The following is a 22598-nucleotide window of genomic DNA, read 5'->3' as shown; positions in this document are numbered from 1 at the left end:
TTATCTGACTCCAAATACCTAGTGCTGAGGTTGAGAAACCCTGGGAATGCACAGGTCATGTCTCCCTTAATGGAATTAGCACAGCCCACTTATTTCCAGAGGGCTTTTGCTTCCTGAAGTGCCCAGCAGGTCTGAGGGAACTCGTTTTCTCAAAGAAGCCTGAAAAGCCATGGTTTGCAGGAAGAGAGGGCTCTGATTGTGCAATAGCAGGTGAGCGGTAGACATGAGGCTCCTGAATTGGCCATCTTCAGGAAGCCTGGCGTGAGCCCTGCATGGACCGAGTACACTTCCAAGACTCCTCCCCTGGCCTGTCCCGCACATGGAACTGCGGTGATTTCCAAAACTCTTCTGACCATGGAATGTGCGGTGCATGCTTATATCCTCAGAGAAGTCACTGATCTTTTTTATTCAGGTAAAGAGAGGTATCTCATGCTGAAATAGAATCTCTCCACTTCCTCTTATTCTCTCCCAGATAGAAAAATAACTCCCAATTCTTATAATACTTTTCTTTGGTTTTTATTTTCCCTGAAAGCTGTAGAAAAAGAATTACAGAACATGCAAGAATACACATTTAACTTAACATGGTCATTTACAGGGTCAAAGAACTAAAGAAAGGCACTAAATGTTGCACGTCAGCTCGAAATCGGACGTCTGGGAACTCGTCTCCAAAACGAATTCAGAGCTCCCCTGTGGCCCTGCCAGGGGACAAATGTTCTCCCAAAAAAGTCAAGCTGGGGCTTCAGCAGTCAGTCACAGTGGCACCTGTCTCCACGAAAGGAAAGGCCCATCCTCTGGCCAGCCACCCACCCAACATCCCTTTTGCTTCTGTACCTCAAGTCCCTGGTAAAAGAGGTGGCTCCAGAGGGAGTCCTCCCGAAGAGTGGGTCATTCAGACCAGCCCCATCAAAGGAGCCGTGCAGTCTAGACATTTAGCCAAAAAAGGGGCAGGAGAGTCAGCTTCATTCTGCTCTGGGAAAAATCAAATCAGCAGCAAAACTGCCCTCAGGTGGGGCAGCAGCACCCCTGGCCCAGGAAAAGACCTGGTGCATGGCAGGCTGCCCTCCAAGGGCAAGAAAGTGCAGACTGTGCAGCCAGTGCAGAAGCAGCTCGTGTCACGAGTTGCGCTCCCCTTTGGCAGCGTCCCCCACTTAGCAGAGTACAGTCAGGCCAGCAAGGGGGACGTGCCTGCCAGGCCTGCCTCAGCAGCTTGGACAGACATCCCTCCACATCAGAAGGAGAGGGAGGAACATTTGCGCTTTTATCACCAGCAGTTCCAGCAGCCACCTCTCCTCCAGCAGAAGTTGAAGTACCAACCACTAGAAAGGTTTTTATGCCAGTACAGGCCCCAAGAGGGGCAGCTCCAGAATGAGACCCCACTTCCTTTCCACTCTTATTCTGAGAGCCACGATGGAGCCCAAGCTGAGGACCTTGATGACAGCGATTTCAGTGAAGACTCTTTTTCACATGTCTCCAGTCAGAGGACCACAAAGCAGAGACACACCCTGGAGAAGAGCGAAGGCTCGTTCTTCCTTCATCAGAAGGAGCAAGGTCCCGAGGAACAGGTAGCCGAAAGGCGGCAGAGTCTGTTTTTTAGCCCCAGAACAGATGGTGATGAGAAGGGTCTAACGGAAAGCTGGATGTACTCCAGGGACCCCACAAGCCATAGAAGAGCTGCATCTGATCACGGCCACAGCCCAAGTAAGGTGCCCTTGGAGTGGAGCAGAGAGGAGGACTCCACCTCCTCAGGGCGGCCTTCTCGTAGAGACAACCTGGCGGAGAAGCCTTACTGCTCACAGGTGGACTTTGTGTGTGGCCAGAAAAGAGGTGGCAGCCCAGCCTTGGATCTCAGACCGGATGCCTTCAGAAGTGAGGTTCCTGGGCAGGCTGAGGGCAGCTCACCATCCCCAGAGGAAGACAGTTTCACTTTCTCATTATCCCACATTGCTGTTCCTGGACCCCCAGACCAAAGAGACACAGCCAGCACACCTCTGAGAGAAGTCAGTGAAGATAGCCCAACTCTAGCGACCAGAACAATGAGAACCAGTAACTCTTTCCAAGGGGGAGACTCTGGAGGGGAGTCAGGCATGTACTCTGAATATGCTTCTGGACTGATGGCTCCCCTCACTGTGTCCCTCCTGGAGAACCCAGACAATGAGGGCTCTCCTCCCTCGGAGCAGCCGGCCCAGCGTGGGGCTGTGCACAGTCTAGTGGCAGTGGGCACAGGGGGCCCAGCTGCGGGCCACACAGTGTCTTCTAGTGATCAGGAGGCAGTCCTGCCAACGTCTTCAGCAACTCGGCACCTGTGGCTCTCATCGTCTCCCCCTGACAATAAGCCTAGTGGTGATCTTCCAGCTCTGTCCCCATCACCCATCCATCAGCACCCACCGGACAAGCTGCCCAAGAGGGACGCTGACCTGGGGGAGGGCTGTCAGAGCAGAGAGACTGCAGTCTTCTCCCAGGAACTTGGAGATAGTGAGCAGTACGATGCTGATGCTGAGGAGACAGAGCTGGACGGGTCCCAGGGTTTCCCAGGAAAGCCATTCCCCACCATACATACTGGAGGACCCCTCCCTGAGCCTACTCTCACCTCACAAACAGAAAGTAGTGTTGTAGCTGACCAGCCCTGGGCCCAGGAGAGAGAGCATCCAGCAGGGCTTGGTTGGCAGGAGCTGGGTTTGTCCACAGACCCCATCAAGTTGCCCTGCTACAGTGAGGACATTGTGTGGCTCAAACACAGGCTGATCCCAAGGTGCTTAGCAAAGCCAGACTCTCCCCTGGTCCTCAGCTGCTCTCCTAAGACTGCCAGGATACTCCATCAGCCCACTCTGGGGCATGCACAGTAAGTTGGACTTTCCGCCCAAGACTTGAGCTCCTTTGACACCCCTCTTCCCACCCTAGCTTAATGTTCTGTTTTGGGAATGGCTGTGGTTGGCTCATTGTCAGAGCTGTACTGTGACTAGAGAAAGACTTTGTCCAGCTTTTCAAGGGAGCCTGCCTAGATGCATGTGACATGAACAGCAGGAATAAAATGCATTGGAGCAGGCCTGCCAGGGTGGGTGGACCCTCTGCCTGGGAAACTAAAATGTAAGTGAAGGGAGGATCTGTCCCCGTAAGCAAGCCTATGACCTGTGGTCAGATCAGAATCCTCTTCTTCATTCTGTTGGGTCCGTGTTCCAGGAAGTGCTGCCCAGGGAGGTAGTAGCTACAGCTTTGTGCCCCCAGAGCCAAGACAGCCTGGGCACCTTCCCAGATGGGGAAGGTAAAAAACAGGGGCTGGTAATTTGTGCTGCTTTCCCCAAAGGATGCTGTGGTTGGTGCAGCAGAAAGAAATGAGACAGCAACTTTAGAGGATGCGAAAGAAAGGAGGCAGAAAGATCTAGCAGGGCCCCTCGCAGCATCAGAGGCCCAGGAGCTGGAGGGCACAGTGGGCCTGTGGGAAGAGACGCTTCCTCTATGAAGCTACAGCCCTCTGCTAGGGCTCCTGAGACCTAGGCCAGCTATCTGGCTCCTGCTTGCTGGGGCTCAGGCCAGGGCCACGGACAAAGAGAAGGGCATGAAGGGATATAGAGCTGAGGGGCCCGCCTCTCCCAGATAGACAATCTTACTGTCACTGTGGTCTCTACCCATCAATAGGGTCTCAAACCCCCTTGCTTTGGTCCCTAGAAGTAGAAATAACAGTAGGCTTGGCAGCAGGCTCTACCTTGTGCCAAGTGTGTCAGCTGCAGTGGCCTTGAGTCTTTCGGCAGGGAAGCTGTGGGAAGCTCCTGTGCAGGTGAAACGGCACCCAAGCCCTGTCCCTCTGTACCTGGGGAGGCAGGGGGCAGCTCCAGAAGCCCCTCTTTCTCTCCATCTCATTGGTACTCCCTAGTCCCTTGACAATTCCTGAAAAGGACAGGTGAGGGGAGGAGATGGTGGTGAACTGGTCCTTGACCACTTTGAGCAGGGGCAGCTCCTGGCCTGGAAATGAGGCTCAGCTCCAGAAAGCTGCCTGGGAGAGATGGGAGGCCCAGAAGTTCACCACGTCCCCTCTGGTGTTCCCAGGCAGGTGGTCATCCGAGCACACCAGGAACAGCTGGATGAAATGGCTGAGCTGGGCTTCAAAGAGGAGAGCCTGATGAGCCAGCTGGCTCCTACTGTAAGTGGCCTTGGCTGGACACTCAGGGGCTATTGGAATTCGCCTGCAGTAGTGTGATGGTCATCCTTGTTTGCTGTGGTTACGTGTGGGCTAAGGGTCTGCTGTCACACTCTGAACGTTGTTAAGGCCTTGCCTCTCCTGAGACTGCTTGAGGGGTGCCAGGACAGGTGGGAGCTGGTGCTGTACTCTCCAGGCCCAGGCTAAAATGTTTCCAGCCTCTATCCTTCACCACGCTGCCTTCCTAGTGGCTTGCTGGGGCCCCTCCCTGTGACGATAACAGTGACCTGCCACATGCAGACCAGAAGTACGTCTACAAAAACACCCCTCTTCCCTGCAAAATACCTCTCTACATAGAAAGTGTCTCAAATGCAGAGAAGTGGGCCCCACCCTGTGCCTCAGTGACTGTCCTGCAAGTTTTCCAGGTGGAAGAGGGGCCTGGGCTCTGAAATCTTCCTATAAGAGAAGGGACTAGAAAAGCAGATCTGGCAGAAGGCAAGCCATAGCAAAAGCTTCACTTGTCCTTTGTTTCCTTTCTCAGGATTTTGAAGATTTTGTGACCCAGCTGGATGAAATCATGGCTCTGAAATCCAAGTGCATCCAGAGTCTGAGGAGCCAGCTGCAACTGTACCTGGCCTGCCACAGGCCGGCCGTGGCCCCTGAGAAGACAGTGGTGTCTTAGAGCAAGATCCAGTATGGGGTGGTGGGGGCAGCTGCGGAGCCTGTGCAGGGGTCTCAAGGGCTAGAGAGGCCCCTGCCAGGTTGTCCCTGCAGATACCAGAACCCGCTCCCCAGTCCTGCCCATGCTCGCCCCTCCCCTGCCATCCATGGCCTTAGCTGGGCCCCAGCTCCTCTGTGTTGGAACTGTCCCTCAGTTCCAAGCACAGGAGCGTCTGTAAGGAAGGACAGATTAGCCAGAAGAACTTAATATGACCCTCCCTTTTCTCTGGGGCTTGAAGAGCATGTCTCTTACTGACCCTTTGTCTATGAAAACGTCCCTGAGTCTAATAACCCTGTAGATGTTTCTAAATTTGGGGATCAGAGGATGGGGTGGTCTGTAGTAACCTAGAGGTCAGAGGTCACAAGGTGGGGACGATAACATGCTGAGCCCAGGGGCTTTATCAGGTGAATTCTGTGCCTTTCTTCAGGACTAAAACATTGGTGCTGGTGGGGCAGGGGCGGGGTGAGCTTTGCCCCCTCAGCCCTTGGAGAGTGATTTGGGGCTTTAAGTTAGCTTTTGAAAATGTAAAATGAGTAAACCTTTGCCTTGACGTGTCTTTAACTGTAGCATATGTGGGACAGGCTTTAGGCTTCCACTTCCCCTCCCTTCCTGCAGTCCAGGTCACTGCATTGTGTGTTTCCCATCTCTGCCTTTTGCTGGGACCATCAGCCTGTTATAGCCCCCAGTAGCTCTCAGGTTCCTGTGGCAGTTCCTGGCTCCTGTCTGCGACTCTTCACCCACCCTGTCCCCTCCCTCACAGAAGAGGCGAAGAGCTGGAGATCTCAGGCAAGTCCGTCTCCGCCTGCCCTTCAGCCAGGATCGCCCTGGCTGTCCACGTCTCTCCAGGGCCTGGGGTCAGTGTCTTGGCCCTGAGTGCTCTAGTCTACAGTCCGAGACTCTGAAGCAGAATTTTTACACACGTGCATGTACTTCATATGAGTTCTACTTGCTGTGTGTCTTTTTAGCAGGAAGAGGCTCCAGAAATACAAGGTGACCTACAGGTGGCCCATCACTTAGCAAGGCCACCCTGGGTCAAACTGATCATGTGTCACAGCCTTGGCCCTAATGCCCATCATGGTGGGAAACTTTAATTGCCTATAGGTAAAGGATAACTTTTTAAGCTTTTAAAAGGAGGACTTAACAGATGTTAGCTCACCGACAGTCTTCCTCACCAAAAAATAAATACATAAAACTATGGGTAAAATTTTAAAATAAGTAAAAGGAGGGCTTAATTAATTTTAAAGGCCAGAAGAGGGCCTAGCGCTCAGAGGCTACCGCCCTGCCTCCCTTGGTCAACCCCTGGCCGTGCCTGATGTGACCACCAGAGGGCGCCCTGTCTCCAGGTTGGTGCGTCCCAGCCCAAAGGCTCTGCAGGCCCACCTCACAATCACTAAGAGACCCACCCCAGCCAGGAGCACCAGAGGGACTGTGGGACAGTACTAAGTATAAGGACAAGAAACGTTAGGGATTACCCCATTTCGATCAGATACCACAGCACCACCGAGGGCTGGTGGCAGTCTGAATCCAGTCCTGCCTGTGGTGCAAAGCACAGGATGCTGCTCACGGAAAAGGGCCTTCTGGGAATCATCTCTGGGTGCGAAAGCCCAGCCTGTCTCAGCCCCCAGTCAGTCTTGCAGGCAGGCAAACGTCCATGGCCCAGAAGACGGAGCCGGGTCAGGTTTAAACAGACTGTGGGCCTAACTTTGCAAACCAAACACCAGGGCAGACTGGAGGGCCAGCTCCTGGGTCCCACAGGCCAAGTGGGAAAGCACTGAAATGACAGAAACGGTTAGGTCCTGCTCCATCTCCAGCAAATCTAAGCAGGAAATCCCTTCACCACCACCTCCCATGCCCCTCAGTAATACAGCCCTTGGCAATAAATGATCACAGCAGGTCGTACCTTTTAGATTTTTATTAGTAGTTCTCTCTGAAGAATCAAAATAGTTAGCAAATTACTTTAGATTCATCAAGATGTATATCCTTTGTATTTAGATCTTTAATGATGTACAACATAATACAAAACAAACCAAAGAGACTAATTTCTATGACTAGGTGTTACTCATTGTGTCATCCTAGAGCAGGGGGCTGGAGGGAGAGGCTGTTCTCTGAGGAGAACTGAGGTGGAGTTAGTGCTGGGCAACTGAATTGGGGCCCGTTTCTCCCCTTCTCAGTGTGCTGGAAGGGGCCAATGATTTCTCAAACGACAGCTGTTTCCTAGAGCGCGGGCTCTAAAATCCTGGGTAGGGGAGGTGGTGGTCCAAACCAAGCCGAAAGAAACAGACTGGGGCAGGGAAGCGTGGTGACTGCCTGGCAGAAGAGGCAAACTCGGGGCCCCATGGGGAAAAGGGCATTCTTTGCACCTTGGAGACATTGAGGAACCAGTGTAACACTAGAGACCTTGTTAAAAGGGGAAAAAATAAACCCTGGAAGAACCTTTCAATTGCACTCAACTCGGATTAGAGTTCAGTCCACCAGTGCAGGGGAGGGAAGCATCTAGCCCCAAAGCAGCAGAGTCTGGCCCTCCCTCTCCTCCTCCCCAACTCCTCCTGGCAGCCGGACAGGTTTCAGCTGAGGACACACAGACCCCAGAAAGAGCAGGGAAGCTTCTCTGGAGGGCTGAGGTGGGAAGGACACTTCTCAAAATACATTTAATATGGAAGGAGCCAGGACAGTTTGGGGGCATTCACTTGTCCCGATCTTCCCCTCTGCTCCCCAGCTCAGGGCCTAGGCTCAGGGAGACGGGCAAGCAGAGTCTCCCACCTGACCTTCCACCCCCAAAAGAAAATCCCCAAGAGTGCCCCTTCTCCCCCACAGGTGGGCTCCTCAGGGCCTCCTGTGGGGCTGGTTCCGTGGCAGGGCCTTGGCAGGCCTGGTCTCAGCTGGCTCCAGCCCGAGCCATGAGGTCTTCCAGAGCGTTGTCCTGGTCATTGTTGTGTAATAGCAGAACTTCCTTAATGTCTTTCAGTTCAAAGCCCATTTCCTTAAATTTGCTCATTAACTGAAGAAACTCCATCATCTAAGGGAGAGAAGAAAATACAGATTAGAGAAAGGGGTCCAGTCACATAGCACAGCTGAGTGGAGGAGTATGTGTGTAGGGGGCTGCCTGGGGGAGTCTGCATCCTTTGCCAGAGCCTCAGGAGCCCCTCTGAGGTGCCCTTGCAAGCAGAGAACTATTGAGAAGCCAGGGCAGACAGGCTGATGTCACCGCACATCATCCTTCGGGAGCCACGCCCAGCCCCAACTCCCAACCTCCGTTCAGGTCCCACCATGCACATCTACACTCCCACTGAGGTAGGATACTGAACCCAGAACAGCAAAGGCAAAGTGGCCGGCGGTCTCCCCAGTCATCCAAAAGGATGGCTTTTTGCCCAGGTCATTTCTCCCTTCTCTTCCCTGGGATTCTAAGATAGTCTTCAATCCAACGCTTCACCCAAGCCAAACACCCTAACCAGCCAAACGCCTGTCTGGACACGGAAGATTCTGTGCTTCAACTGCCTCCGCCTGCAGTCACTGGTAGGGAAAGGGAGCTCTGTCCCGCCTTTCCAGAGGGTTCCCATGAAGCATGAAGGTTCCTACCTTTTCCTCTGAACACTGGTGCATTTCCAGAGCCTCTTCCACTAAAATAGGGTCAAAGCCCTTCTCACAGAGCTGTCCATGTGCAAAGAGATAGTCAAGAATCTAAGAAAAGAAACAAGAGGTTTGAGCACAGACTGCCCCTCTTGTCTGTGCTTCCCAAGAGTCTTTCACAACCCAGCAAGTGTGACTTCTGCTCCCCACCCACCCCGGCTAGTAGATCCTAGCTGGGACTTGGTTTTGTGCCTTGAAGTGCATCCAGCACAGCAGGACCTCAGGGACTATTTGCTGAATAGACAAGCACACCCTTCTAGACATGAGCAGTCATTTTTCAAAGGAGTTCCTGTCAAAGCTGACTCACGTCTCCCAGAACATCACCTCCACGGCCTGGGCGGGATATTCTAAGAAACAGCCCAAGTCAGGAGATGCCATGTACCCTATTTAGGACCTAGTACCCTATTCTGGAACTCCTTCGGCGGCTATGACAAGACAAATACTCCTAGAGGACATCTGACCATAATTCAAGCCCAGTGTGGCGGATGGGGTCATTGGGTAACAGTCCAATAGCTCCAGTGCTCCCAAGCTTTCCTCCAGCCGAAGTCCCAGAGCAGCCCCAAAGCAGAAGCCCTGCTGCTAAGGCTGCTGGTTTCCTCAACCAGTCTCCCTGGATCCCCACCAAACTCATGGGAAAACAGCTGATGCTCTGAGTCTGAGGGGCTCTGGGACAGAGGCAAGCCGCTACTCCAGCTCCAGAGGTCTGGGACCGCTCTGCCTGACCACCCAAGCCCCTGCCAAGCAACCGCTCACCTGTTCAATATTCTCTCCTTTCTTCTTCATGGCTCTCAGGACACACTCATATGAGTAGCCCATGTTGACCACTGTCTCCACACACTGCCGCTCACTGGGGGACAGCATTTGCAGTTCAGAGTAAGCCTGGGGACAGGTGGTAGTGTTGGGCACTTGTGACATTGAGAAATTAGGAGGCGTGACCTGATGGTAGACAAACAAGAGGATCAAGGCAAGAAGAAAGCAGACCTGGGCCCCAGAAGCTGTCACTGAGGTGGCCAAGTCCAGACATCCTGAAGAGGGATGAAAAGGGCAGGGGAGTTTCAGCTGAGAGAGGGGCAGCTGGGAAGACGCCTGAAAGTGGCTCTGCCCTCATCCCACCTTGCAGAATGAGAAAGCATCCTAAGTGCCACATGCCCTTGCATGCCCCAATCCGCTGGGCTTGAGCTGGAGAAAGCTGAGACTGCCCACAGGACTGATGCCCAAGCTGGCTACTAGGATTTCTCTCTCGGGCTCCACTGTCCCTTTCCTGGGCTGTTGTGTCTGAATCCTGAAGGGATCATTCGCCTCAGACACTGCCACTCGAGCTGGCTCTCCCAGCAATTCTCTATCCTGGCTTCTATCACTGCGCTGGGCAGAGACTGCGAGTACTATTCCCACACATGGTCAGCTCAGGGCCCCAGAGCTCTGAGGGCACTCCACCTCTGCCCGCCTGCTCCAGCTGCCTCCTGCACGCCGAGGCTGAAGGACTGCTAGGGCCCTGGCGCGACTGCACTGGCTACGGGCAGCCTGCTCCCTGCCGCCGAACCTACTAACCCCAGTCTGACGGGGGACAGAGTCCCAGGATTAACTTCCTCCACCCCTTCCGATAATGAATCAGGCCCAAGGCACGGAGGCAGCTCACTCCCAGGCCAAACTACCATGTGAACAAGGTCACAAGCTGTTTCACAGCTTGGCCCAGCTCCCAAGAACCAGGGAAAATGTTTCAAAAGAATTTTCCTTATTTCCTTTTTTGGGGGATGGGGCCTTAGGAGGCAGGAAGCCCACTGTCCTAGAAACTTGTTCAAAATTATATAGCTATAACCAGATGCTCTCCTCAAGGTCGGCTGGGAAAAGCCAAGAAGACTACAGGCCTCAAAGCCCACGGTTTCTGTTTAACCATCTCACCCCCAGCACACTCCCAGCAGCCCAGTCACGGGGCTCAGTCATTTGGTTACACGAGTCACACCAGGGCATGGGCTGGCCACACAGCAGGCCCCAAGCTTGTCTCTCTCTCTCTTTGGGGACAGGCTCTACCTAGGCTCGAGAATGCCGACAGCCAAATAGCATTTTGGTCACACTGCTGGCACAGTACTTATCAGACCACAGTACCTTAATGTGAGCTCCTAGAAGTCAGTTACCTAATGTCGCATGCGTTTTGAATCCCCAGGGCCTGGCTTTGGGCTTGGTACTTACAGGGCCCTGATCAAAGCTGTTGAATGGAGGTCTATTAGGATTTCAAAGAGGGGATTTCATTTAACACAGCAAATTGACATTGATTCTCCCTCCCTAAAGCCCACCAAAATGATGATAAAACAATTAAAACTGTATTAACCTTTAAGATCAAAGAAAAAGGGAACAACAGTAGACAATATATTTTGATGAAATTTTAGAATGTGGAATGCTAATGGAGGCATGGCAACTGGCAGAACCAGTTCTAAGTAGGTCGGAGAAAGGAGAGTCAGCCCACCAGCCTCTTGAGACCCCTGAGAGGGTTCAGCATTTGGAAGCACCACATGTTGGGATACGGCAGGGACACAAAGTCAGTGGTCAGAGCAGTAAAACCCTCAGGCAAACCTTCCCCAACCCACCCTGACCCTCTGCAGGAGGCAGAAGGTTTAATCTCTAGAAAATGTGAACCAGATAGCAAAAAGAACTAGACACACCAGGCACAGCATACTGCAGAGTGAGGTGCAAGAACCAGAAAGGGGATTAAGTACAAGCCTACACCAGCCTTCCCCAGCCTTCCCCAACCTGCAGGCCTCACACAGAATTCTCAGGAGAAACTCTAACAGCCCCCAACACCTTCACATGTTGACATTTCGCAGAGCAGCCCTCAAAGCCAACTAACCTCGAACCTACAGTGAAGCTCACTGATCAGCAAGCAGCCTCCAACACACACAGCACCCCCCCTTTTTTTTTAAAGATTTTATTTTTCCTTTTTCTCCCCAAAGGCCCCAGTACATAGTTGTATATTTTAGTTGCGGGTCCTTCTAGTTGTGGCATGTGGAATACCACCTCAGCATGGTCTGATGAGCAGTGCCATGTCTGCACCCAGGATCTAATCAGCGAAACCCTGGGCAGCTGAAGCGGAGCGCTCAAACTTAACCACTCGGCCACGGGGCCGGCCCCCCCTTTTGATTGTTTTTATTTTAGTGCCTCACTCTTCGCCGTGAACAGAAAGCCAAAGCTACGGACAGAAGACATCAAAACAAAAGAGGGAACAGAAAAAGCACTTCGAAATTTAAAATATAATAAAATTTTTATTTAAAAGGTTATGACATTTTTTTAAAAAGCTGTAAGATAGTCAAGGATATATCCCAGAAAGTAAAACAAAGAGACAGGAAACAGAAATGGGTAGCAAATTAGAACCACGGTCAAGACGGTCCAACATCCAGCTTATAGGAATTACAAAAAAAGAATAGAGAAAACAAAAAAGTATCAAAGAAATACCATAAAAACCCCACATTTTTTTAACTGAGCTGAGCCTTAGCTTGAAAGGATCCAGGAGGGCCTAGCACAATGAATGAATGAGGCTCATCATGAGTAAATTTCACATCTCCAGAAATAAAGATCCCAAAAGCTTTGGGGTTAGGGGAGGAAGAACTCAGGATGGCACAGGAATGTGAGAAACCAGTGGAGCTTATAATTAAACAAGAAAGGTTTTTTGTGGGGGGAAAAAAAGGCGGGGGGGGGGGGCGCAATGTCTTGAAAATTCTGAAAGGAAAATGATTTTCAACTAAGAAACGTAAACCTAGCCAAACTATTATTCATATACAAGGGCAAAATTAAGACATTTTCTGGATATTCAAGGACTCAAAAACTGACAGGCTAACCAATACGTCTGAATGTGTTTGGGAAAATTACCGTTAGGTCTTTGATAGCTCTCTTGGAGCATTTGGACAAAATTAGCAATAGGTATAAAGAAACTATGCAAAATTTTTTAATGGGGCAGTTTAATTATGAGAAATAAGCAAAAAAAAAGGGAATCAGAGCATACTATCTGAACTTGGCAGTAAATATTTACCAATCATAACAATGTGAACAGGAACATCAATTTACCCAAAATCTGTGATATAAATATGATGGAAGATACCAGAAGAAGGTGGAGGAGGGGCTATTATGAGCTAAATCCTCAACTACTATTCCAGGAAGGATAAAACTACCTAAAATTGATACATTTCAAAAAAGCAATATAAGCATTTTATTTAGAAACACAGAAAAATCCTAGCAGAAATACCTTAGAGAGGTAAAAGTGCATGACTATGGGAAGCAAGACTGGAGCTGCAGACAGGTGAGACAGGGAGCTGCTTTTAAATGTTACTTGATTTCATTAAAATGTGCTTGTGTTACTTGTATAAAAATAAATTCATTTTTAAAATCTAAAGATAGAGAAGAAGGACTTTGTAAGTATTAGAGCAATGGCAACATAAGAAATGATCAACAGATTTGAACACCTAAAAGCTAAGAGAGAGGCCAGCCCCGGGCCGAGTGGTTAAGTTCGCGCACTCCGCTTTGGCGGCCCAGGGTTTCGCTGGTTCGGATCCTAGGCGCGGACACGGCACTGCTCGTCAGGCCACGCTGAGGCGGCGTCCCACGTGCCACAACTAGAAGGACCCACAACTGAAACATACAACTATGTACTGGGGGGATTTGGGGAGAAGCAGCAGGAAAAAAAAAAAGAAGGTTGGTAACAGTTGTTAGCTCAGGTGCCAATTTCTAAAAGCTAAGAGATTCTGTATGTCAAAATTATTTAAAACAGAATTTAAAAGCAAACTGGCACTACTCTTATGCTTAGTGGCCATAATTAGTAAATTTAGAACTCAGAAGTATAAGGGAAAATGCAAAAGTATTTAGCGGCAGTCACTGTGAAAGAGTAAGGAAGGTCTCTAAACCTGGAGAAAGAGAACCTAAAGGCAGCACGAGCCTAACCCGTGAGCAGAGCGAGGCTCTGAAAGGCTGAGGCAGTGGGAGGAGACACTGGCTAGGGCTATGCTGGACTCCAAATAACAGCACATGGCGAGACTGTTCCTCTCAAGGTGATTCCACAACTTCTAAAATTAGTTCATATAAACAGTAAAACATGAAATCAAAATCCGAAAAATGAGACCCAAATACTGGGCCTAAAATAGCCAAGAAGAACCAAATTCCAGGAACACCTCCTCGGGAGCTCCTATGTGAAGGGTGTACATACAGCGGGGTTGACCACCCTCCCCACCCCTACCCCCACCGCCTCAAGTCACTAACTGCCCTGGAGAGAAGTGCTTCTCTCACTGAAAAAGGTTCTTCTCCCTTCTGACTTAAAGACTCACACTAAGACAGAGGGCTGGGGGGGGGGGGGGGCTTTGCTCCCTAAGGGTAAGGGTCACGACTTCCTTCAAAGAACACCAGAACTCCAGCTACGTTTACAGCTGCCCCTTGAAGGCAGCAAGTCCCTTTGCACCTTGAGATACATGGGCCCAAAAGAAACTCCACCATCAGCTGGATTACAGGGTGAGCAGTGTTCTGGTTTGAGAAGGACCTCTGCCATTAGTTCATCGGCTTTGATGGCTAAATGGTTACTCTTACTCTCTATGGGGGGTAGAGGGTGTTGGCTGAGGATCCCTAATCCTTCCCAGAGTGCTTTTAATTTCTCTAGAGCATATAGTGAGTCATGACAAGGAGCATCTTGCTGACCAGAGCCCAAGAGACCAGGAGGGATTAGCACCGAAGCCCATCCTGGAGGTGACTCTCGTGTGACGCACTCTATCGAGTTTATCCGGGCCAAGGTCCACAACGCTGATAAGCAGCAGGGAGCTCTCTGACAATGGAAGCACTCACACAGAGACAATCATCTACCAACAATGCTACCGCTGGGACCTTGCACTCTTGTAGGCAGGCCAAGGCTCACCTTTCTACAGCTAACAGCAGGCTTGTTCCACTCTCTGACAGACAGCCCACCAATCAGGCTCCTTTCTGACGCTAAATACTGTCTTGGTATGCTGTCATTCAAAAAATCTGTGACCTAGTGTAGCAAAAGGTTCTTGGACTTCTCTGATTTCTGTTCTCGAATGCAATGATGTATTGCTCTGTGCTGCTGAAACAACCACATCAACAGCTAAGCCTATACTTTGTGACAAATAAAGTAACCTCGCTGTATATGCCAACTTTTTTGCTTATGACAAAATCAGGTTTTCAAGAGGATACAAAATGTGACTTCTGTACCCATGCATCCTTCAACACTAAAGCTGAGTTCCAACCTCTTTCTCTCCCTCCCTTCGGAGAAAACTGCACAACTCTTAGAAGTGAGCAAAAAAACAAAGGAATTGTATAAGTAAAACCTGCAGGTTTAAAAATAATTTCTACCATTTGCTTGGACTTCCAATACAAACTCTCTCTCAGTTACTGAGGCACCACCCAATCTGAAGAAACATAACCCCAAATTAGCCAAACCATGGTACACACAAGAACCAAACTTCAGGGCAGAATGAGATAGACAGAGAGGGGCAGGGAGAAGAGAGAACGAGGAGTGCCAAGCAACCTTAAAAAAAAATCAAGAAAGGTAATAGGAAAAAGTAAAAATGTACAAAGAAAGAATGCCCTTCAAAAAATTCGAACACAAGACATGGCAGCACAGAAAAGAACAAATTGATTAGGCTGGAAAACACCATTCACATGACATACATTGCCTTTTCAAAGGAAAAGACCACAAAGATGCAGTGAGGAACAAGCCAACAGTACCCAAGCCAGGTGCAAAGCTGACAACCCCTGTCCTCAGGAAACAACCAGAATTCCACATATTCTATAAGCAAAGTCAATCTGGCCCTGCCCCATCCTGTCCTAAACCTTGAAAAGAAGAATGTGAAGCGGGAACTGCCAAGTAGAATTCAGAAATCTTTGGAGCTTTAATTTAGGGGGATTTAAAAGGCTTACCGTGGGACCTGTACTTGGAGGTGATGATTCTTCTGTGCATACAGACAAGACAGAGAGGGAAGGCATCTGGGAGATCAGATCAGAAGGGGTCAGGGTTGGCACCTCTGTGCCACTGTCCAAGTTCAAGGCTGAAAGCCCAAGAGTATGATGCTCACTGAGCTCAGTGGCACTGCTTTGGGTGGAAGGCTTTAGGGAATTCCGGAACGTGCCATTGCGGAGGCAGGATGTGCTATGGAAAGTGCTTGCCAGCTTGGCTGTCTTCTGACTGCTGTCGTCAGAGTCAAGTTTGGGGAAGGACAGAGACTTGATATTGCTCACTGCAGGGATGGGGGGGAGGGACACTTTGGAAGACAGCGACATCTTTTCACAGTTGCCCAACTGTGGTAAGGTTATAAAGCCATTGGGTTTGTGAAGGGGCTTGAAATCTAGGGTTGCCCGCTCCAGGGAGGCCAGGACCTCCTCATCCTGTAACACGGACCCAGAGCCTCCTCTGGGCAAGTTACTGTCCAACAACTGAGCCATAATGGGTCCAGTGGTTCCTACCAGGATGTTCCTCAGCTCTTCCTTCTCATCAATAGTTTTTAACTCCAGGTTATCAAAGGGGTCTTCTTCACACTCAAAGTCGGCAGGATTGAAATCTGCCTTTGTGTGGGGTGGGCTGAGGACCTTCTGTTTCGTGGCACTGCTGCTAACCCGAGTTGGGGTGAGGATGCTGTTGTGCTGTAAGCTGGCAAGGATGGGGTTAATAGGAGGTGGCATTGTGGCTGTACTGTGAGTCTTGGAGAAGCTCATTTTGCTATCGCCCTCTGGGCCACTCTTGGAATTCATTTTAGCTTCTGCTTCCTCAGCCTTGCGCTCTGCTTCCCGCTGGGCTTCTTGGATTTTCTTAATATCTTCAGCCCACTCAATGGTTTTCTTTTCCAAGGAGAAGTCATACTGCAAAGATATGTCAGAGAAAGGAAGTGTGAACCCAGGTGGCTGCTCCTCCCCCACTCAGTTCCCACCCAATGCCTTTCCTCCTCACTCCAGCACAGCGAGGAGCGGGGCAATCCAGCACTTAGGGTGGACGGGATGATCCCGGCTCAGGAAGACCAAGGCTTCCTAATCTTACACGATTTAATCAATCTCTGCTCCCAGATGACTTCTAGAAATTAATTCGAAAGCATGCCCACCATCTCCTACCCCACACACCAGGCCAAATGCACGCCCTTGCCACTCCTCCTGCTTCTCTCCCCTCAGGCCATCTCCCTTTCTAGAATTCTTCACTGGTGACTCGGGCAGAGCTCAGCCACCTCCTCTAGGAAACTTCCCCGAAGGCCCGCCCTGTTCCTTCCTCCAAACTCTTACGTAACTTCTCACTCTATCAACTGATGCCAAGCACATGTGACCACATGTAGCTTTAATCTTTCTCTAAACACGTCCCCAACAATATCACAAGCCTCTTGCGAGCAGTGGGCAGCAACTGGGGTTAGACCCTCTGAAGGTCTCTATTATCTAGCACAATGCCCTTAATGGATCCCGTGCTCAACACGAACAACAGCCCCCAACATTTAAGAAGCGCTTACAAGGTGCCATGCACAATTCTACGCAACTTTTATGTACTGACTCTCTCAATTTTCTCAACAGCTCTTAGAGACAGGGCCTATCCTTCTCCTCACTTTACAAGGGCTATGCCTCTGCTTATGAAGCTAGGCTAAAGTGGTAGAGCCTGGATTTGAACCCAGTCTCACTACATATTCTATGCTCTTAAATCACTACCAAATTATAATGAACAGATTGTATTCTAAATGCAGGAAAACTTATTAAGAAATCTAGACATTCAAATTTAGATTTTACAGTGCAAATTGCACAAGGATTCACTTCATGGTTCCTTAATAATACCTTAAAGTATAGCTCAATTTACAAAAATTTCATTTGCACACTTGAAAAAAATACTTGTTATACAAAGGGTGGGTCTGGTGGCACAGTGGTTAAGTTCGCACACTCTGGCAGCCAGGGGTTTGCATGCCAGGTGCAGACCTACACACCACTTGTCAAGCCATGCTATGGCAGGCATCCCACATATAAAGTAGAGGAAGATGGGCACGATGTTAGCTCAGGGCCAGTCTTCCTCAGCAAAAGAAAAAAAAAGAGGAGGCTTGGCAGCATATGTTAGCTCAGGGCTAATCTTCCCCCCCAAAAAAAAAAGTTTATTATACAAAACAAAACTCACCCAGGACAGGAGAAAAAACCTTCGGCATTCACCCTAAAACACCAAAGCTAAACAATGTCTGTGTGCACGTTCAAGGTTAGAGACACATTAAGAGTAAAAAAGAGGGGGAAAAGGGAAGAAAGAGGCCCACCATGCCAAGACAAGAGTTTCAGAGTGGAAAAAACAAAGTGCCTCTGGTCGTCCCCAAGCCTTTCAGTTTCAAACAACACAAGAGAAGCCTGGAAATGCACAAGTCAAGAAGCCCATTTTCACCCGTGAGCCAGCTGCTGGGCCCAGAAAGACACCTGAGCAATCGCACGAACAGGACAGCGAGAAAACAGCGCTGGACAAAGACTGCTGCTTCTAACTGAGGGCAAAATCCAACTGTGCAGCTGGCTTCCTCCACCAAAAACTGAGGCTGGGGCCAGCCCGTGGCCTAGTGGGTAAGTTCACCCGCTCTGCTTCAGCAGCCCAGGGTTCACCGGTTCAGATCCTGGGGACGGACATGGCACCGCTCATCAAGCCATGCTGAGGCGGCGTCCCACATAGCAGAGCCAGAAGGACCTACAACTAGAATATACAACTATGGACTGGGGGTCTTTGGGGAGAAAGAAGAAAAATAAAAATCACAATTTATTAAAAAAACTAAGGCTAACCAACCCCAGCTGCCTATAAACACTGGTCTCTTTAAGTTTTACTCTCAAGAACAACTGGAAATTTCTTTCCTTTTTTAATAAAATCTTTATGGAGCTTTTGCTTTTTAATTACCAAAGTAATGTAGAATACTTGGAACATAGAAAAAAACATACAGGGAAAAAATAGCAGAAATATTACAGTGAAAAAACAAGAATGTGGTTTGACTGTGTAATAATAACACCAGCACCTAACATTTATGGAGTACCAGGAACCACAGTAAGCATTATAAATGCATTATTTTATTTAATACTTATAACAACCTTAAAAGCTAATTAACCCCATTTTACAGATGAGGAAATAGAGGCTTCGAGAGTATAAGAAATCTGTACAAGATTACACAGCTATTACATGGCAATTCCAGACCATGAACGAGTGACACCAGAATCCACTCTAAACCATGACACTAAGGGCTACTACCCTCCCATTCTGTAGCCACCACCATCACAGTCAATGAAAGCTTTCTGGATTGTAGGTCCAAGGGTTATATGTGTTTTACTGGCTTTGATGAATTTTCAGCTGAAAAATTGAGTTTGTGTTATCATACAAGGGCAAATACGACAGTTATAGGAAGTTTCACGCTATCTGTCTAGGCCTCTAGGTCTGACTCTTCTCTGGATAGAGAGGGGACTAGCCCCAAGACTGTGGCCAAATCCCCCATGGAGACCTCGGGCAGTCAAAGTTGAAGGGAGCAATCAGAGAACAAAGCAGATAAAGTTCCACTAGCCCGCACAAATGGCGCTTGGAGCCTCCATCTCCTCTTTGTTATTAGTGGGTGCTTTGAGCATAGAGGGCACAGTACCATACATTTATCAGAGCTTCACACTGATAAATAGACAGAAAATTCCCAGCAAAGCCTAAAACGGCAACAATTTGAAATTCAAAACAAGTTTTCTGAATCAATCAATGAAGTGGGGAATAATAGGAAAACCACTGAAAGAAGATGGAGGTGTTTTGCTTTGTTTTGTTTTGACAGCTCAGGCATTCCCTATGGAGGTGTTTCTCAATCATATTGCTAATAGTATCCTGCACACAGAAAGGAGTTTACTGAATATTTGTTGTTGCCAATAAAAAAGTCACCAAGCAAACAGAACAAGGTAAAACTTTATAATGGAAATCTCTATTTCTTCTGGCCCAATAAAGTCTCCATACACAAAAGGAATATAAATTCAGTATTCAAAATATATAAGGTACTCGACACCATTAGTAATTAGGGAAATACACATCAAAACCACAAGAAAAAAAAAAACCACAACAAGAGACCACTGCACACCTACAAGGACGTATAGAATCAAAAAGACAGATAAGAGTTGGCAAGGATGTGGAGACACTGGAAGCCGCACGCAGCGCGGATGGGACTGTAACATGGTGCAGCCACTTTGGAAAACAGTCTGACAGTTCCTCAAAGGTTTAAACATAGTCCCCATATGACCCAGAAATTCCACTCCTATGCATATACCCACGAAAACAACGTCCTCACAAAAAACTACACACAATTGTTCGTAACAGCACTATTCCCAAAAGCCAAGAGTGGAAACCATCAAAATGTCCATCAACAGATGAACAGATAAACAAAATGTGGAATGTCCCTACAATGAAATATTATTCAGCCATAAAAATAAAGTACTAATACTTCATTCATATAACATGGATAAACCTTGAAAACATTATGCCAAATGAAATAAGGCAATCACACAGAAAAGACTATATACTGAATTATTCTATTTATACGATATGTCCAGAATAGGCAAATTCAGAGACAGAGAGTAGATTTAGTGGTTGTCAGGGGCTGGAGCAAGGAGACAATAGGGAGTGACTTCTAATGGGCACTGGGTTTCTTTCTGGGGTGATGAAAATGTTCTGGAATTAGCCAATGATGATGGTTATATAACTCCGAATATACTAAAAATCACGTATTTGCACACCTTAAAAGAGAGGTGAATTTTATGGCATGTGAATTATATCTCAATAAAGCTGTTATTTTAAAAATGTCACTAAAGTTCTCACACTATGATTACTCACCACATATAGATTAGAAGATAAAACAAAGAATATTTTTTAGAGTAACATGGTGATGCCTGAGTGAATCCCCCAGAAACAAAACAACTTTGCTACAAAGTTGTATTTAAAAAAATCTTAAATCACAGGAAGAAGTGTCTGGGTGAATGGTGTACTTTTCTGTTTTTCCACGTGACTCCTTCTCTAAACTGTCAGCTCCTGAGGACAGTGATTAAGGCATTTATCTCTACCCTCAGCCCTAGCAGAGCACTGCTCAAAAGCAGTCATTTGATAAATGTGTACTGAAGGACAAAAGGAAGTCATATAACATAGGGCCATCCGCTGCTTTCAAGAAGTAATTCTAAATATTTACATATAACTGAGCTTTAAAGATGAGGGCTGAGAAAGAAGCTATTAAGGAGATGGCATTTAAACAGTCTAGAAGAATAAATAGATTTTAACAGGCAGACAGCTTTTAGTATGGTGAGAAAGAGAAGGATATTCCAAGTAGAGATAACAGCTCGTGAGAAAAAGGATGGTTTAGATAGGTAATATGCATGGTATGCTCAACAAATTGCTAATAAGCCGATTTGAAGGGAACATGGAGGAGATGATGAGATAGGCTACTTTACCATAACCTTAGGTCCAGACTTGATTCAATAAGGACTGGAGAATCACCGTAAGTTTTTAACAGGGATATGAGAATTTAAAACTTTAATATAAAAATATTATTCTAGAAACAATACGAAAAATAGAAGGAAAACACTATAAGGAGAAGGGCCAATTAAAGAGGCTACTGCAATAGCCCAGGTGAAAAAATAAAGTAAGGATGAACTGGATGGCAAAGGAGAGACACGGCAGAGAGAAAAATATTATCTAACTTCGGTGACCAAGAAGATAATGCGCACATTAACAGAGAGATGGCAAAGAGGTGAATAAGCACTTCAGATGGGCAATGGGGATTTGTTCTGGGCAAGGCACAGAATCTCAGGAATATACAATCTAACAGATTACACAAAACCTGTAATAGATACATAAACATATATAAAAGTGTGTGTGAGAGAGAGAGAGAGACAATGTAAGCCAAGCAATAATGAGCTATAAGAAATACAAATAAGAGATATGAGAATGTTTTTCTTCTATTTCACTGCACATCAAATTCTTAACTCTAAATTTTTAAATGCACTAAACTTTAACTAAAAATCACCACTTACCTGTACTTCTCTGACAACCTGCAAACAATCGGGCAAGGAGAAGCCAATAGGTAGACCAACTTTAGCTGGTGTTTTGAATTTGTCTCCTATCTTAAATGGGACATCATCAAGGTAACTGAAAGTCCCTACAATCAAAAATAAAGTAGAAAATATCAGCAAAGAATTTTATTATTTGTTTTGCTATAATCTTAAATCGAGGATACAACATTAATTTATGCTCTCCTAAGACTACAAGTTACAGAGAGTTCCTTCTGCGACTGCTTACCTTCTCCTGACCCTAGATCTCTAGAGGAAAGCCTACTTGAGTCTGTGGATCTCATTAGAGTTTATTTTCAATTACGTATACCTAGTGTAAAAGGCAAAGTACTCACAGCAGCCTAAGAGGCCTTCCCAACACCCACCACCTCTCGGCTCTCAACTCCGAACAGCGGCCTCCTGGCTCAGCACACTAAGTCACAGTGAGTCTCTGTTCCTCAAGCATGACAGGGTTACATGCATCTCAAAAATTCTGCACTGGCTGTTCCCTCTATCTGGAATGTTCTTTTCTCAGATATTCACGTAACTTATTCCTTCACCTCCTTCAAGTGTTTGATCAAATGTCACTTTCTTACAGTAAGGCTTATTACCCTGACCACTATTTAAAATTACTACTCCAGCCTCACCACAGTACTCCCACATTACATCTATCTCTTCCCCATAGCACTTATTACCTTCTAACATATCATATAATTCATTTTGTGTGTGTGTGTGTGTGTGTATGTGAAGAAGATTGGCCTTGAACTAATATCTGTGCCAATCTTCCTCTGTTTTATGTGGGATGCTGCCACAATGTGGCTTGATGAGCGGTGATAGGTCCACACCTGGGATCTAAACCTGTGAACCCTGGGCCGCCCAAGCAGAGCTCGTGAACCCAATCACTATGCCACTGGGCCAATTCCTATAATTCTCTGTCTAACTATATTTGTTCGTCTTGCCCAATGGAATGTAAGCTCCTTGCAGGCAAATATTTAAATCTATTTTCTTGGATAATGTCATCTCAAAACCTAGGGCATCGCCTGGCACATATTAGGCACTTAATAAATACTGCCAAATTGATGACAGAATCTCCACAGAAGAACC

The 22598-nt window shown here is 47.7% G+C and overlaps 2 protein-coding genes across 8 annotated transcripts in view; one reads left to right on the top strand and one right to left on the bottom strand.

The window, feature by feature from the left end:
• The window catches only part of KIF24 (kinesin family member 24), a 60463-nt gene extending 53571 nt beyond the window's left edge, over positions 1 to 6892 (top strand). For both annotated transcript variants that reach the window (XM_070590283.1, XM_070590282.1), the window contains 3 exons: positions 596 to 2839; positions 4042 to 4135; positions 4674 to 6892. In XM_070590283.1, the coding sequence (XP_070446384.1) occupies positions 596 to 2839; positions 4042 to 4135; positions 4674 to 4814 (2479 nt within the window). In that variant the 3' untranslated portion in view covers positions 4815 to 6892. The remainder of the gene's footprint in view (positions 1 to 595; positions 2840 to 4041; positions 4136 to 4673) is intronic.
• Positions 6751 to 22598, bottom strand: part of UBAP1 (ubiquitin associated protein 1) — a 57206-nt gene continuing 41358 nt past the window's right edge. For 3 of the 6 annotated variants that reach the window (XM_008530976.2, XM_070590292.1, XM_008530977.2), the window contains 5 exons: positions 21480 to 21604; positions 15384 to 16319; positions 9234 to 9416; positions 8430 to 8531; positions 6751 to 7869 (listed from right to left, as the gene is read on the bottom strand). In XM_008530976.2, coding sequence (XP_008529198.1) covers positions 7729 to 7869; positions 8430 to 8531; positions 9234 to 9416; positions 15384 to 16319; positions 21480 to 21604 — 1487 coding nt within the window. In that variant the 3' untranslated portion in view covers positions 6751 to 7728. The remainder of the gene's footprint in view (positions 7870 to 8429; positions 8532 to 9233; positions 9417 to 15383; positions 16320 to 21479; positions 21605 to 22598) is intronic. The other 3 variants (XM_070590293.1, XM_070590295.1, XM_070590296.1) reach the window with 1 other exon arrangement.

The sequence above is a fragment of the Equus przewalskii genome, chromosome 22, assembly GCF_037783145.1.
Source record: "Equus przewalskii isolate Varuska chromosome 22, EquPr2, whole genome shotgun sequence".
NCBI classification, from domain to species: domain Eukaryota; kingdom Metazoa; phylum Chordata; class Mammalia; order Perissodactyla; family Equidae; genus Equus; species Equus przewalskii.
The sequence above is the reverse complement of the archived record's forward strand: the minus strand, read 5'-3'. Positions and strand labels throughout refer to the sequence as shown.